The sequence below is a fragment of the Loxodonta africana genome, chromosome X (genome assembly GCF_030014295.1).
Source record: "Loxodonta africana isolate mLoxAfr1 chromosome X, mLoxAfr1.hap2, whole genome shotgun sequence".
In the NCBI taxonomy this organism is placed as follows: Eukaryota; Metazoa; Chordata; class Mammalia; order Proboscidea; family Elephantidae; genus Loxodonta; species Loxodonta africana.
Genome location: NC_087369.1, coordinates 88,568,771 through 88,583,950, shown reverse-complemented (window position 1 = coordinate 88,583,950; position 15,180 = coordinate 88,568,771). Strand labels below are relative to the sequence as shown.

Genomic DNA, 15,180 nt, shown 5'->3' with positions numbered 1-15,180 from the left:
AATGTCATTCAGGTCTGCTGTTTTCTTATTGGTCTTTTTATATGTTCTTCCATTATTGAAAGTTTCCAACTGTTATTCTAGAGGTGTCTGTTTCTCAATTCAATTCTATAAGTGTTTTATATATTTTGGGGCTCTGAAGTTAGGTGCAAATATATATATATATGTAATTATTATATCTTTTTTTTATAATTTATTTGTGTTGTTTAGAATATACACAGTAAAACATACACCAGTTAAAGAATATCTACGTATACAATTTAGTGACGTTGCTTACATTTTTCAAGTTGTTCAACCATTGTCATCCACCTTTTCTGAGTTGTTCCCCCCCAATTAATACAAACTCACTGCTCCCTATGTTTCCTATCTAATCTTTTGAGTTGCTCTTGTCAATTTAATCCTGTATAGATAGATCTTAAAAGAGCATAATGCTCAAGGAAGACATTCTTTACTATAAACCAGTACCAGTTTAGTTAAATTATTGTTTGATTTTAAGAAGATTTCCGGAAATATTTTTGGTTTAAGGTTTAATGCTGATCTCAGAGCAGTAGTTTAAGGTGTTCATCCAACCTTCATTGCTTTAGGAAGTGTGGCTTCCATGAGTATTTAGAATTTTGTTCTGTATTACTACCTCTCTTGATTAGGATTCTTCCCTAAGAGTCTTTTATCAAAATGTTCAGTAATGGTAGCTGGGTACCACGTAGTTTCTCTGGCAAAGGAGGCAGTTATCTGGTGGCAATTAGCCACACATTCTTTTTCCTCCTCCTGTTTATGATTTTCCTTCTTCTTCTATTTTTCCAGGTGAATAGAAACGAATTATTGTACCTCGTTTGGCTGCTCACTAGCTTTTAAGACCCCCGGGCACTATGCAACGAACTAGGAGGTAGAACAGAAGCATTAAGCATTTTATTAGTTCAGTTAACTGGGATGTTCTATGAAACCATGACCCTAAATCTCCAAACTAAGGGACCAAATCCCACGGGCTAAGTAGCATTCCATTGTGTGTTATGTACCACATTTTGTTTATCCATTCATTCGTCGATGGGCATTCAGGTTGTTTCCACCTTTTGACTATTGTCAGTAGTTGTTGGCAATGAACATTGGTGTACAAGTATTTGTTTGAGTCTGCTTTCAAGTCTTCTGGGTATATATTAGGAGTGGAATAGCTGCGTCATATGATATTTCTATTTTTAGTTTTTTGAGGAACTGGGCACACTGTCTGCCACAATGACTATCATTTTGTATTCCCAGCATCAGTGGATAAGAGTTCCAATTTTCCCACATCCTAGCCAATTTTTGTTATTTTTATCTTTGCCATCCTAGTGGGAATGAAATTATATTTCATTGTGGTTTTGATTTGCTTCTCTCTGATGACTAATAATGCTGAGTATCTTTTCATGTGTTTGGTGGCCAGTTGAATGTCCTCTTTGGTGAAATGTCTTTTCAGGTCCTTTGCCTGTTTTTTGATTGGGTTCTTTGTCTTTTTTTTGTTAAGTTGTCAAAGTTTTATATATATTTTGGTTATTGGATATATGTTTTCTGAAGATACTCTGCCAGTTGGTATCTTGTGTTTTCACTTTTTTGGTTAAGTCTTTTGATGAGCAGACTTTTTAATTTTTATGAGGTCCCATTTATTTATTTTGTCTTTTGCTATTTGTGCTTTTGTTATTATATTTGATAATCCATTGTTAAAAGCTAGGCCTGACAGTGTTGCGCCTGCATTTCTTTCTAAGAATTTTATGGTTTTAGTTTACTTATTTAGGTTTTTAGTCCAGTTTGAATTTTTTTTGTGTGTATGGTGTGAGGCATGGATCCTGTTTCATTTTTACTTGTTTTTTTCTTATAGTAAATAATTTATCACCAATATTCCATAGTTCCCAGTTTAGAAAATGGGTTCATGCAGTTGTTGGCATTGGTGTTCTGTTCGATAATGCATTTAGGACATAAATAATGTTCCTCACTTTTTTCCTTTTAGATAAAATCAGTGGATCTGGAACTAACTCAGATATGATGGAAAATATCAAGGAAGAGGTAGGAATAATTTGGAGCGTTTTAAATATTTATTACTATTAACCAGTTAGAGTATATGTGGTCATATTGCGTTTACTTAATACATTCACATGTTTAAGACACATGTACTGTATTTTCACACAAATAATTTGCATGCTAAATTATTTTTTGCCAACCGTGCCCTCCCTCTGAGATATTTTCATAAGAGCAACATGTAAAAAAGTTATCAAGGTGTACTTACGAAAATATCTTGGGAGCTTGTAGAGGGTGCAGTTGCAAAAAAAAAAAAAGTATAACACGTGTTATTTGCATAAAAAAACAGTAATACACAAGTGTCAGTATTATACTTCACTTTGGGTGCTTGTCCAGGTTGAGAAAGAATTTATTTTTATTTTGTTGTTGTTCAATTCAGCAGTTTTCCTAAACTCAGCCAACTGAAGGCTTGTTTACAGATAGGCATTTAAAAATTATTATACAGTTTATCTTGGGGGTGGGAGTTAAATGGGTATGCTTTTTGATTTTGAGATCTTTCAAAACTGGGCATTCAGAATTTCTTTATAACATAATTATAGCAGCCCATCCTGGGATCCTTCACCCGATACCCAGCCCTACATTATTGTTTTGGGATTTTTTTCTATCTATTGTAAAAATTCAGTGTACAGTAATATATGAAAACCAAACTTGTTGTGGTTGAGTCGATTCCAACCCACAGCGATCCTATAGGACAGGGTAGAACTGCCCCAAAGGGCTTCCAAGGAGCAGCTGGTGGATTTGTACTGCCAACCTTTTGGTTAGCAGTTAAACTCTTAACCACTGTACCACCAGGGCTCCACTGTGCCACTAGGGCTCAATAATATAGTATAAACAAAAAAACCCAGTGCCGTCGAGTCGATTCCGACTCATAGCGACCCTATATAAAAAAAAAAAAAAGAATAGATACTGGCAAATCAAGAGTAATCTATAGAAAGCTTTCCAAACTGTGTGTTACAGTAAAGGAGAATGGCACATTTTCATATTCTTAAAACTCCCGACCTCTGTTTGGATATGATTACTTCTATAGTTTTTTTTTTTTTTTTGGTTTGTTTGTTGACTTGGTTCAGGATCATGATATAGCACTGTACCCTCTTTTCTTCCATAAAACACAGTAGTAACAATTTAAAACACCCACACACAGACACAGACACAGTATTCAATGAAGGAGAATTAGTTTTTGAAGTTGCTTTTAGAAAAATATTTTAAGTACAAAATAGTATTTCATTATAACCAAGATCTTGTTATTAGGGAAATAATTAATTTTAGGGATATTCTCTTGATAGTTTCATTCACTTTTGTATTTATTTCTTACATTTAGGGAACTAGCTCTTCAGAGAAATCCAAATCTTCAGGATCATCACGATCAAAGAGGTTGGTTAATGTTTTAGGGAAGAATGTCATTTTCTTTTTCGGGGTGTTTTATTTTCTGTTTCTAAAAGTAATAATTACAAAAAAACCTTACTTATAGCACTCTTATTCTAAGTAAATTATTTTATACAAATATTCATATTAAACAAATGGACAGCATAGTATAATGAATCCTCATGTATCTATCACTTGGCTTCAATAATTATTAATTTATTCAGACTGAATTTTAAAGGAATTTTTTGAGGATGATTTAGTATATATTAACGGGTCTTTCAATATATACTTCATTTCTTTGAGATAATATATGTGGTTTGACACAGGGAGAAAAGGGTAAATGAAATATTAAATGCCTCAGATGAGGCAATGTGAGAATTTTAGGGTTATCTGAAATTTTTGAGGTTGTGGAAGTGGATAGCCATCATAATAATGAGAAAGTTATGAGGATTTAGAGAGTGGTAAAAATGCATTTATGTGCTAAATTTTCTACTAGAAATGTAAGTAAGGAAAAAAACTATTTCCAAGTACATTTTAATGTCCAATATATATTTTGTAGTATAGCTTTTATTAGGAGTTTTTAGCTCATTTCATTGTTGGACATTTGTTCTTAATCAATAGGAATTCCTTTTAATAAACACAACTTTCTTGGTATTTATTCTGTAAAGTAATGACTCTGAAAGAGGGGTCCTTCAATATCCCCCTAGTATGTTTTTCAGAGTGCGTATGTCCTAGTCCTACCCATACCTACTAAATCAGTCTTTCATGGTACAATATGTATTCTTCCCTGTGTAGTTGTGATGTGCATCCTTGGTTGGTTGCCAGTACACAATTTACATATGCTGTCTGTATTCTTTGGGTGTTGTTTTAGTTGTCACAAATGTCCATAATTCTATGGACTTAATTCTTTCATAGGAAACCTTCGGTTGTAACAAAGTATGTTGAATCTGATGATGAAAAACCTCTGGATGAAACTGTAAATGAAGATGCTTCTAATGAAAATTCAGAAAATGACATTACTATGCAAAGCTTGCCAAAAGGTAATGTGGATTAATCTTGTATATCAAGTTAAAGTCAAAATATATTTTTAAAATATCATTATTAAAAAATTGGAACTTGATTACTGTTAATTGTATGTAAAGGACCAAACTTGGCATTTTATTAGTGGTAGTCTGGGATGTGTTAGTGTGGTAATGTGTGTTATTGTGGTTAAAAATTTGGACTACTCCATTAGCTTTGAAAAGAACAAAATCTGTTTTCTCTTACTATTCATTGGCTTTTAGAAAAGGGGTTTTAATTTTAAAATTATTGTGGAATGTAAAAGTTAAGAGGTTTAATATATTAAGTTCAGTAAATGTTAACATGCTTGCTGTATGCAAAAATGGAATGTGAATATACTTGAAACCTTAAAGAAAAAAAGACGTTTAAATTCTAGTTCAGTTTTATTGAATTTTTAATTCTTTAAGGCTGAAAACGAAAGTTTACTATCTATTAAACACAGATTTGGGTGTATTTCTTATGATTATCTCTTTTAAAAATTTTGTCAAATACCTCTCAACTGTTGGCAGTTTTTAACCTTAAAACCTCGTTAATTGGGGAAAAAGGCCAAATGAAAATCTTGGACTTTTGATCTCCCAAATCTCAGAGCAGTATCTTTGGATGATGAAAGAATGACAAGGAACTTGATACACTGGTGTTTCAAAGAGTCAAACTTACAGATATTTTTTCTTTGTTAAATAATAGGTTTAAAGCTCTTAGCAAACTTTTCAGATTTATTCTTGATGTCAGATCATTTATTAGTGCTTACTAAGCATTGTTCCCTGTCTATATTTATGTTTCTTATGATACAGTTTTTGATTCATGGGGATTTTTAAAATATGATGTGTGGGAGGGGTAGGACTTTGCTTGATTAAGGTAAATAAGGAGTTATAGAAGATGAGAAATTAAATAAGGAAAGGAATGAGTGAGAGGAAGGGGAGAGATAGAAGGAAAACTGATTGACCTACCATTTACTTGTTTTTGCAAATCATCTGTGACAGTATTATGTAATGCTTTTGGTGGCCCAGGACAGAAACAACTAACACGGGAGTCTGAGTCCCATAGGCAGTGACTCATTTTGGGTTGTTGTATTCTCGCTGGTTATCACTGTGCGTGCTTATGATGGCCACTGAGGGATCTAAGAACTAGGAATTCAAACTTTTCGTTTAATGGTGCGGTGGAAATAAATCAATATGGAATGTTACTAACCTAAACTGAGGTTAATTCTCCTCCACCAAAACAAAAATAGACCAGTTTCATATGGTTGACTCTGGGTGGTTATTATTATTGTTATAGTACTCTATTAAGTATATATAGGTACCAGACTTGTACAAAATTAACTCATCTAATCCTTAAAGCAAAACTGTAAGTTAGCTATTATTTCCACTTGTAGAGATGAAGGAACAAATTAGAGCTTAAGGAACTTTTTCAGCTTTAAGTTGAGAAGCTAAGATTTGAACCCAGGTGTGCTTCAATCCAAAGCTAGTGAGTGCTCTTTCCACTCTGCTGCTTTGCTTTCCAGTTAGAGAAGAATCTTAGAAAGAATTCATTCTCTGTATGTTTTTTGTTAATCATAAATCTTTAGCTCTTCTCAAATGCTGGTGCTTCTCTAGAAGTATATACATGAAGTGATTATTGTGAATATAAGTTTTTTGGTGGGTATTATTTGAATTTACCACAATTTGTAAAAATTCAGTCTTCTTTATCCCCTTCTCCCCCTTTTTTTCCAGAGATGCAGAAACTCATTTACAAGTAGATGCTATAACTTGCCAAAATCTGCTTGTTTAATAACATTTGCCCATGTTTCAGAAAGACAACTCCTGACAACTATCCGCTTTTACTTTCTTGATTGCTGCCAATAATGCCCAATTACTAGGCCCCAGTAATGTAGGTAAATTTGAGGCCTGGACCCTTTTACTATGCCCCTCTTGTATTTACTCTTGAGAGAATGTAATGAAAAGTTGAATTAACAACCTCTTACCTCAGTTCACATGTTTTGTAGCTAAGTAAGGACATTCTTTCTAAATTATTTTTATGGGACCAACAGTTGATCTCATTCTACAATTTATTGTTAGAGCACTTTAGTTTTAAGTGTCTTAAAGCACTTTCCTGTTTAAAATTTTTTAAGGACTTTCCAGAGTACCAAAGCTTTGACATACTGGTTGGAAAATGCTGCAGAATAGGCATAACAATAATAACAGAATGAACTTCTTTTATCACCCCTCACTACTGTCCTCCCAAAGCAATGCAAAACAACCCTTAAATTTTTTTTCCTGAGTTTATGATTTCGATTATGAGAAGAATAGTATGTCTTTTTATTTTTCCCTCTGGTCCACTTATTTTATAAACTTTTTATGGAACTTAGATTGGGTGCTCATATTCATAACAGCTTTTGTCATAGGAACTATTAAAAATTCATAACTGGACTGAGGCTTGCTCCTTGATTCACACATATTTATTATAATCAGTTCATAATTCCCTCCCCTTCCCTCCCCCCACCCCCACCTACTGTTTTTATGAGTTTTATCCCAACAAGTAATCTGGTTGTTGACACCTGGCCCTTTTACTATTTCCTTATTTTATTTATTCTTGAGAGGTCCTTATACAAGTATTGATAGCTTGCAGGAAACAAACTATGTACCAGCAATGTTGGCTTTATCTGAACTGAAGTCTTGCACTTCACTTGCACATTTAATATGTGTAATGGTTTTTTAAATGAAATCATTCTAGGTACAGTGATTGTACAACCAGAGCCAGTGCTGAATGAAGACAAAGATGATTTTAAAGGGCCTGAATTTAGAAGCAGAAGTAAAATGAAAACTGAAAATCTCAAAAAACGCGGAGGTAAATACAAGTGAAAATGAAAACATAAGTTTAAAATGCTGTTTATGTCCATATTGGAAAATCTGATGTGCTTACTAAAAATACCTCCACTTTTCTGCCCATCTGTTTATTAAAAGCACTACTTAAAAATAACTTCTGTTTCTCTCTGAGTTCTGAAACAGAAAAGGTTAAACACCATTTGTCAAAACAACTTTGCCTTCAGTGGCTATTAAGTTATATGAAGAAGGTTAGCATTTCCTTCTTCCACATGTTAGTTCTATAATACTTATATGCCAGACTACCATGTGTTCCTCCTGCCCCAGAAAGAATTTCAAATTTGTACAAAATTTTGTCTATGGCCTTCAGTTAACTATAAACATATGTAGAACATTGTTTCATAGAGTGATGGTCATCTGTATTAGTATAACCTGGAATACTTATTAAAAATGCAAATCCCTTGACTATACTCCTAACAAACTAGAATTTCTGGGGATGAAGTCAGTAATGTGCCCCAGTGTATTCTTACATACACTCATGTTTGAGATCCACTGATCTAAAGATAGCAATGCAGAGATAAGTAGGAAGGAGAAGGGAGAGCTAGCAACCCTCCCTCCATCTGCCCAAACCGTTTTCCCCTTTGTCTGTCTACCCTCACTTTGTACACACAACCATATTGGCTAACCATCTGTAGAAAGTTAGCATAATGAAGATTCATTAAAAAATTTGTTGACAGTAGAATATGTGACCCACTTGTTTGTGTATGATTTTTTAAAAATTCCTAAATATACTTTTTGGGTGTATTAACAGAGGTGCAATCCATGACTATAAAAGGACTGAATCTCCAAAAGATAGAATGTGACACTAAATTTCTAAATTGAAGTATAATGATGGCATGTCCATTTAATATCATGTTATATAATTGTGAAATTATAGTGAAGTTCCATATTGGTAAAATTTTTTTTTTATTTTAGAGCTGTAATTATCTTGATGGAACTAGTAAAATATATTTGTACTGATAAAATACTATATATATCAGTTTTCAGAATAAACAATTCTTTCGATTGTTAGAGAAAATCAAGTAAATGTTTAGTCTTTTGCCCAGAAAGGGGTGTTCTACCCCTTTCAAGCATAAGGAAGATTTATTGAGAATCTACTTCCTTGTAGGGAAACTGCCATTGCAGCAGCAGAGCTGCCCAAGCTAAGTAGAATTCTTAAAACTTAGGAGAATCAGCGTGTAGAGAATGATGGTAAGAATAAAAGTAGCAAGAATTTCTTTCTTCTAGAGGAGACAACTAAGTAAACTGCATTTTGTCAGAATGAGTATCTAAGCAGTATCCTTTGCGGAGGGACTCTGGAACAATCAGTGTCTGAAATGTGGATAGGGGCTGAAAGAAGAATGTAAAAAAGAATCAGTATTGTTGGGGAGGGTATTCCTGGTGCTGCTTTGCTATACTGCTGGTATTTGGTCTGAACTGATAAGTTTCTGGTACATTTTATTGAGTGTTTTGTGTACAAATGCTTGTATCATACTTAAGGTGGTAGGTAGGTAGGTAAATAGATAAAAAAATAGATAGTAGCACTTAAATCTTTAATGTTCTTTAATGTTTTTGTCTTAATGATTTGGCACATCTTTAAGCTGTCAGAAACCACACAGAAAATTTAATTCTGTGTTTACTTACATACCTGTGTATGAATAAACTACTGATCGAAGGTACTGAATTGCTTCAGTTAATATTCAAGCTTTCTAAAAACGTTAGTTCCAAAATTGAGGCCAAGCTGTCAAGAAGGTAACTTTTACATATAAAATAATCTTATATAGATTTGGACCAAAATTATAGCACAAAGATATATTGACCATTTTAGGAAAAAAAAAGAAAAAAAAATTTAGGAGCTACTGTTTATTAAATACCATAGTCTATTTTGACACACTTCCTCCAGTTTGTTAGAAAATATATTTTACACCTAACTTTTTTGTATGACATAATTTGTTCTCTCTTTAAAACCATTTAAATATATTGAACTCAGAAATGAAAATTCCTCTTTTCCATTTACACACTGTATTGTATTATAACCTTTAAGATATTTAATAAATAGAAATAAATTTTAGAACCTTACAAGTACAGAAACAGTTATACAAAACAATGTAACATTTTGGCATTGTGCTATCTTTGTTTCAGATCCCACTTAAATAAAGTACTGGATCAGTCATACTCTTGATCCATTTCTCCTTTTTCCCTCCCCCCAAAATTTGTATACGTGTATATGTCATTTATATATATATGTTTTTCCTGTAGATGTACTTATTCATAAAACAATTTTCATTTAAGAAATACACAAAATAGTATGCTGTATGTAATCCTTTTGCAACATTTCACAATCAGTAACTTCTCATTGTTTTCATTTTATTTAACTGTATCAGTAAATATACATCTACTTTATTTTTCACTGTTTTATAAAATTTTGTTATATAAATAAACCACAGTTTATCCATTTTCCAATTATGAAATTGTTTCCAATTTTTTATTTTATAATTAGTGCTACAGTGACTATCCATGTGTATAATTCCTTGTGCATATGTTGGGGGAATTCTCCAAGGGATCACCTAGTTTTATTTAATTGTTGAGTGGTATACATGCAAAAGCACATAAACCAAAAAACAAAAATGCATTGCCGTCGAGTTGATTCTGACTCATAGCGACCCTATAGGACAGCGTAGAACTGCCCCGTAGGGTTTCCAAGGAGCAGCTGGTGGATTTGAAGTGCAGACCTTTTGGTTAGCAGCCAAGCTTTTAACCACTATGCCACTGGGGTGCTATGTCCCAAAAGCACTTAGAAAGGTGCTTAATAAATATTATTTAACATTGGATTAACACTCAAACTCTAGTTTTTATTGATCTTATTAGTTTATTTGAATGAAAACTTTATTTGAAATGAAAAAAAAAACTACACTGCCTATTCTGTTAAAACAAGTACAGAATACATGAATGTCCAAGATCGAACAGTAATGTAGGACAATGTAATTTAAAATAAAATATTAGCAACTAAACATTTTTAGCTTATGCAAATGAAAATATTGACAATAATATTTGGGGCCATTGTGTTTTGCATCTTAAAACTAACAAAAACAGAGAATAGAAATTAAACAGTGAGAAACGAATGTGGTGTTTTATTTAGGGATAGAAACAGAGTTGGTTTTTTTGTTTTGTTTTGAGTTGTGTCATTTTTACAGATTGTGAACGCAGTCATTTACACTGGCCTCTTTTGAATCGTAATCTATCATATTTGGATAAAGGTCTTGGTTTCACATCATAATCATCTGTAAAACTTTAAAAAATGTCTAGGAGATTACCATTTAGTGGTTTAGGGGTGGGAATGGCTGTATTTTTTAAGATTCTTCAGGTGACTTAATTGTTAGATTTGACGCGCTGCTCTAGCAGAACTTAGGGATAAGAGAGTGAGGCAGGAATGATTTCCTTCTATTCTTTTCTGCATAGGTTATCTTCGATCTGTTTTTCTGCAGTCAGTGAGGAATAATGCTCTGCCTTTTCCTTCAGCCATCCTGAGGTTTTGCTGCCAAGATAGACATACCTACAATGTCTTATTTGTCCTTATTTGGAAATAGTAGACAGTGCTGATATGTAGTCAGCAGTGGAATAGACATAGAAAGAAGGCAAGTTAATGGGGATTATGGATAGTGTTGAAGTAAACTTTAGGAAGAAGATTTGGTAATATGATAAAATTACCAGTTTTTCATATATCACGGTGATAGGATCTGTGTAGGCAATTGCATTTTGAAAATAAAAATCTTTATGGCATGCCTATTTTAAGTATTGTGTTGTAAAATACTATCTTCCACACGTCACTTAATTCCCCATTCTTTAAAAACTGATCGTGAACTTGTTTGCAAAGCTATAGCAAAATAAAAAAGAGCTCTTGATTTTAAACTTTTTTTTAATGGGAGTTTCTTCATGTTATATTAAGGTATTGTGAAAAATAGAGTTTGCATCTGTAAAAGGAGCAAGTTAGGATTTGTAACTCTTGAATTTGTGAAGATTGTCATGTTTTTAAGTAGTCAGTAAAATTATTAACCTTTTTACTTGTGTCCAAATGTCATTTTTCCAAGGATTATGAGGTATTTCATTTCTAACCCAGAAGATGCAAAGTGATGACTAAATTAAATATCTGTGTGTGTATGTTTGTGTGTGTGTGAGTAATTGTCACTGCTTTCTCCTAGAAGATGGGCTTCATGGGATTGTGAGCTGCACAGCTTGTGGACAACAGGTCAATCATTTTCAAAAAGATTCCATTTATAGACATCCTTCATTGCAAGTCCTTATTTGTAAGGTAGGTAATGATGTGTTGATAATTCATTCCACAAAAACTTGAATACTTACTGTGTGTCAGACCTTTGGGACACAGTAATGAAGAAGACAGAATTGGTCTCTGTCCTTGGTGGGTTTGTATTGTAGTATATTGTAGTGGGGAAAACAGACATATAAATAGCCTTATAAGTGCCATGATAGGGGAGATACAGTTTATTATGGGAACACACAGGAAGCCTGTGTAATTTGTATTTGAGTTAGGTGAGGTCGGGGAGTGTTCTCCAGTGGAGGTGATGTAAGCTGGTTATCTGAACTGTGAATACGAATTACCCTAGTGAAGTGGGATTGGTTCAGAATGTTCTATGCAGAGGCAACCTACTATTCAAAAGCTGATAGGTGAGGGTGAGCTTGGTGTGTTTGAAAACCTGAAGAGTGTGTGTGTGTGTGCATGCATGCATTTCTTATAACCTTCCTTCTTATGTACCCTACTTACCCAAATTTAAACTCTCTATGTGGAGCAGGGTGCCCGGGTAGTGCAAACAGTTTGTGATTGGCTGCTAACCTACAGGTTGGCAGTTCGAGCCTACCCAGTGGCTCCATGGAAGAAAGGCCTGGAGAACTGATTCCATAAAGACTGCAGCCAAGAAAACTCTATGGAACAGTTCTACTCTGTAACACAGGGGGTCGCCATGACAGAGGCTGACTTTTGGTGACTGCTAACAACAACATGTGGAGCAGAGTTTTAACATAATTTGGAGATAATAGAATTAAAAATGTTTCCTGTGTATGATTATAGATTTTAAAGTTTTTAAATTAATAATGCCTTGCAGTTAATTTTAAATATTTATTATATCAAGGTTACGGTTTTCCCAAATCATATTTTTGCTAAGACTAATCCTGTGTTAGTTTATTTCACAACAAAAAGCCTCCTTGAAATGTAGGGGCAGGCCAGGCTTTCCTTAGAGTTCCAGCTTTAGATCTTTTCTCACATGAATTTTTTAAAAAAAGTTTTTTATTTTTATTGTACTTTAGATGAGCAAATTAGTTTCTCATTAAACAATTAATACACATACTGTTTTGTGACATTGGTTGCCAACGTTCTCCCCTTCTCGACCTTGGGTTCCCCATTACCAGCTTTCCTGTCCCCTCCTGCTTTCTTGTCCTTGCCTCTGAGCTGGCGTGCCCCTTTAGTCTCCTTTTGTTTTATGGGCCTGTCTAATCTTTGGCTGAAGGGGGAACCTCAGGAGTGACTTCAGTACTGAGTTAAAAGGGTGTCCAGGGGCCATACTCTGAGGGTTTTTCCAGTCTCTGTCAGACAAGTAATTCTGGTGTTTTTTGTGAGTTAGAATTTTGGTTTACATTTTTCTCCAGCTCTGTCCGGGACCCTCTGTTGTGATCCCTGTCAGGGCAGTCAGTGGTGGTAGCCGGGCACCTTCTAGCTGTGCTGGACTCAGTCTGGTGGAGGCTGTGGTAGTTGTGGTCCATTAGTCCTTTGGACTAATCTTTCCTTTGTGTCTCTGGTTTCTTCTTTCTCCCTTGCTCCAGACAGGGTGGGACCAGTGAAGTATCTTAGATGGCAGCTTACAATCTTTTAAGACCCCAGACACTATCACTGAAGTAGGATGTAGGACATTTTCTTTATAAACTGTGTTATGTCAGTTCAGCTAGATGTCTCCCGAGATCATGGTCCCTGCAGCCCTCAGGCCAGTAATTCAGGCCCTCAGGGAGTTTGGATGTATCTGTGTAGCTTCCATGACCTTGCCTTGATTCTTGCATGATTTTTTTTTAATTTTCATTGTGCTTTAAGTGAAAGGTTACAAATCAAGTAAGTCTCCCATACAAAAATTTATATACACCTTGCTATATACTCCTAATTGCTCTCCCCCTAATAAGACAGCATACTCCTTCCCTCCACTCTCTTTTCGTGTCCATTCGGCCAGCTTCTGACCCTCTCTGAGCTCTCATCTCCCCTCTAGACAAGAGATGCCAACATAGCCTCGTGTGTCTACTTGATCCAAGAAGCTCATTCCTCACCAGTATCACTTTCTGTCCCGTAGTCCAGTCCAATCCCTGTCTGAAGAGTTGGCTTTGGGAATGGTTCCTGTCTTGGGCTAACAGAAGGTCTGGGGACCATGACCTCTGGGGTCCTTCTAGTCTCAGACCGTTAAGTCTGGTCTTTTTGTGAGAATTTGGGGTCTGTATTCCACTGCTCTCCTGCTCCCTCAGGGGTTCTCTGTTGTGTTCCCCGTCAGGGCAGTCATCAGTTGTAGGTGGGCACCATCTAGTTCTTCTGGTCTCAAGATGATGTAGACTCTGGTTCATGTGGCCCTTTCTGTCTCTTGGGCTCATAATTACCTTGTGTCTTTGGTGTTCTTCCTGCTCCTTTGCTCCAGGTGTGTTGAGACCAATTGATACATCTTAGATGGCCGCTTGTTCGCGTTTAAGACCCCAGACTTGCATGAATTTTTGGTAGACACAGACCTGCTTTTACCAATTTGTGTCCCTTCTTTCCTTGAATTCAGGTTAACCAGGAGCCTGTCATCTAGGGGACATACTGTGGCATTTGGTTTTAAATTATGACACCTGGGTCTAGTATTGCTGAATTCATAATGTATATTCACTTTCTCTTTATATGATTTAAAAAACCTGTTGCCATTGAGTCGATTCTGACTCATAGGGATGCTATAGGACCCCGTAGAACTGCCCCATATGGTTTCCAAGAAGTGGCTGGTGGTTTTGAACTGCCAACCTTTTGGTTAGCAGTTGAGCTCTTAACCACTTTGCTACCAGAGTTCCATCTTTATATGATACACACACATATGTATGATATACCCTTTAGTGGTTTAGGATAGGAATGGGTGTCTGTACTTTTTAAGATTCTGTAGGTGATTCTAATTGTTCCTGCCTCACTCTCTTATCCCTAGTTCTGCTAGGACAGTGCTTTGCAACCTGACAATTAGAATCACCTGAAGGGTCTTAAGAAGTATAGATGTCCATTTCTACCCCCTGTATTTGATTGCTTTTTTTTTTTAGGGCTAGTCTGTTGAACCTACCCCATTTAGTAGTCAGCAGTTTTTATCAGTGGGCATGAAACCTTCTATCATTAAACTTGGTGAAAGGAGTTCGAAATCAATCAGATTTGGGTTTGAATACCAGCCTCAGTTGTTGCATGGCTTTGGAAGATTTATTTACATATTATGAGTCTTAGCTTTTTCTCAAAAATTGGGCACAGTACCGTCATGGTCAGTATTTTGAGATTTAAAGGTAATGTAGATTAATTGCTTAGCTGTACACATAATATGTATGTATATGTGGTGACTATTAAAATTATTAAGTATGATGTCTAATAAATTTTTATATAGTTTTAGTATGAGACTAAAATATTTTATGAACTTTTATGTATAGAATAGTGGTGTTTGATGATACGGGAATCTGTGTCAAGGAATTAATTTCTTAAGATATTCCTATTTCTTGAGAGTGCAAGTTTTGGGTATTTGGTGTTTTTACTTTGATTCTCAAACACACATGCACAGAAATTCCCCTTACCCTTTTAATAACTTAAAATGTATCCTTTATGAATATTATCATTTTTGAG

At 34.9% G+C, this 15,180-nt stretch overlaps 1 protein-coding gene across 9 annotated transcripts in view; it reads left to right on the top strand.

Annotated features, from left to right (window-relative positions):
* ATRX (ATRX chromatin remodeler) overlaps positions 1–15,180 on the top strand; it is a 414,424-nt gene that overhangs the window by 130,100 nt on the left and 269,144 nt on the right. For 5 of the 9 annotated variants that reach the window (XR_010319813.1, XM_064278569.1, XM_064278571.1 and 2 more), the window contains exons 3-7: positions 1,973–2,028; positions 3,359–3,411; positions 4,318–4,442; positions 7,171–7,284; positions 11,498–11,607. Coding sequence is in view for 8 of the 9 variants with exons in the window: in XM_064278569.1 (XP_064134639.1) it covers positions 1,973–2,028; positions 3,359–3,411; positions 4,318–4,442; positions 7,171–7,284; positions 11,498–11,607 (458 nt within the window). In the remaining variant the exon portion in view is untranslated. The remainder of the gene's footprint in view (positions 1–1,972; positions 2,029–3,358; positions 3,412–4,317; positions 4,443–7,170; positions 7,285–11,497; positions 11,608–15,180) is intronic. The other 4 variants (XM_064278575.1, XM_064278573.1, XM_064278570.1 and 1 more) reach the window with 3 other exon arrangements.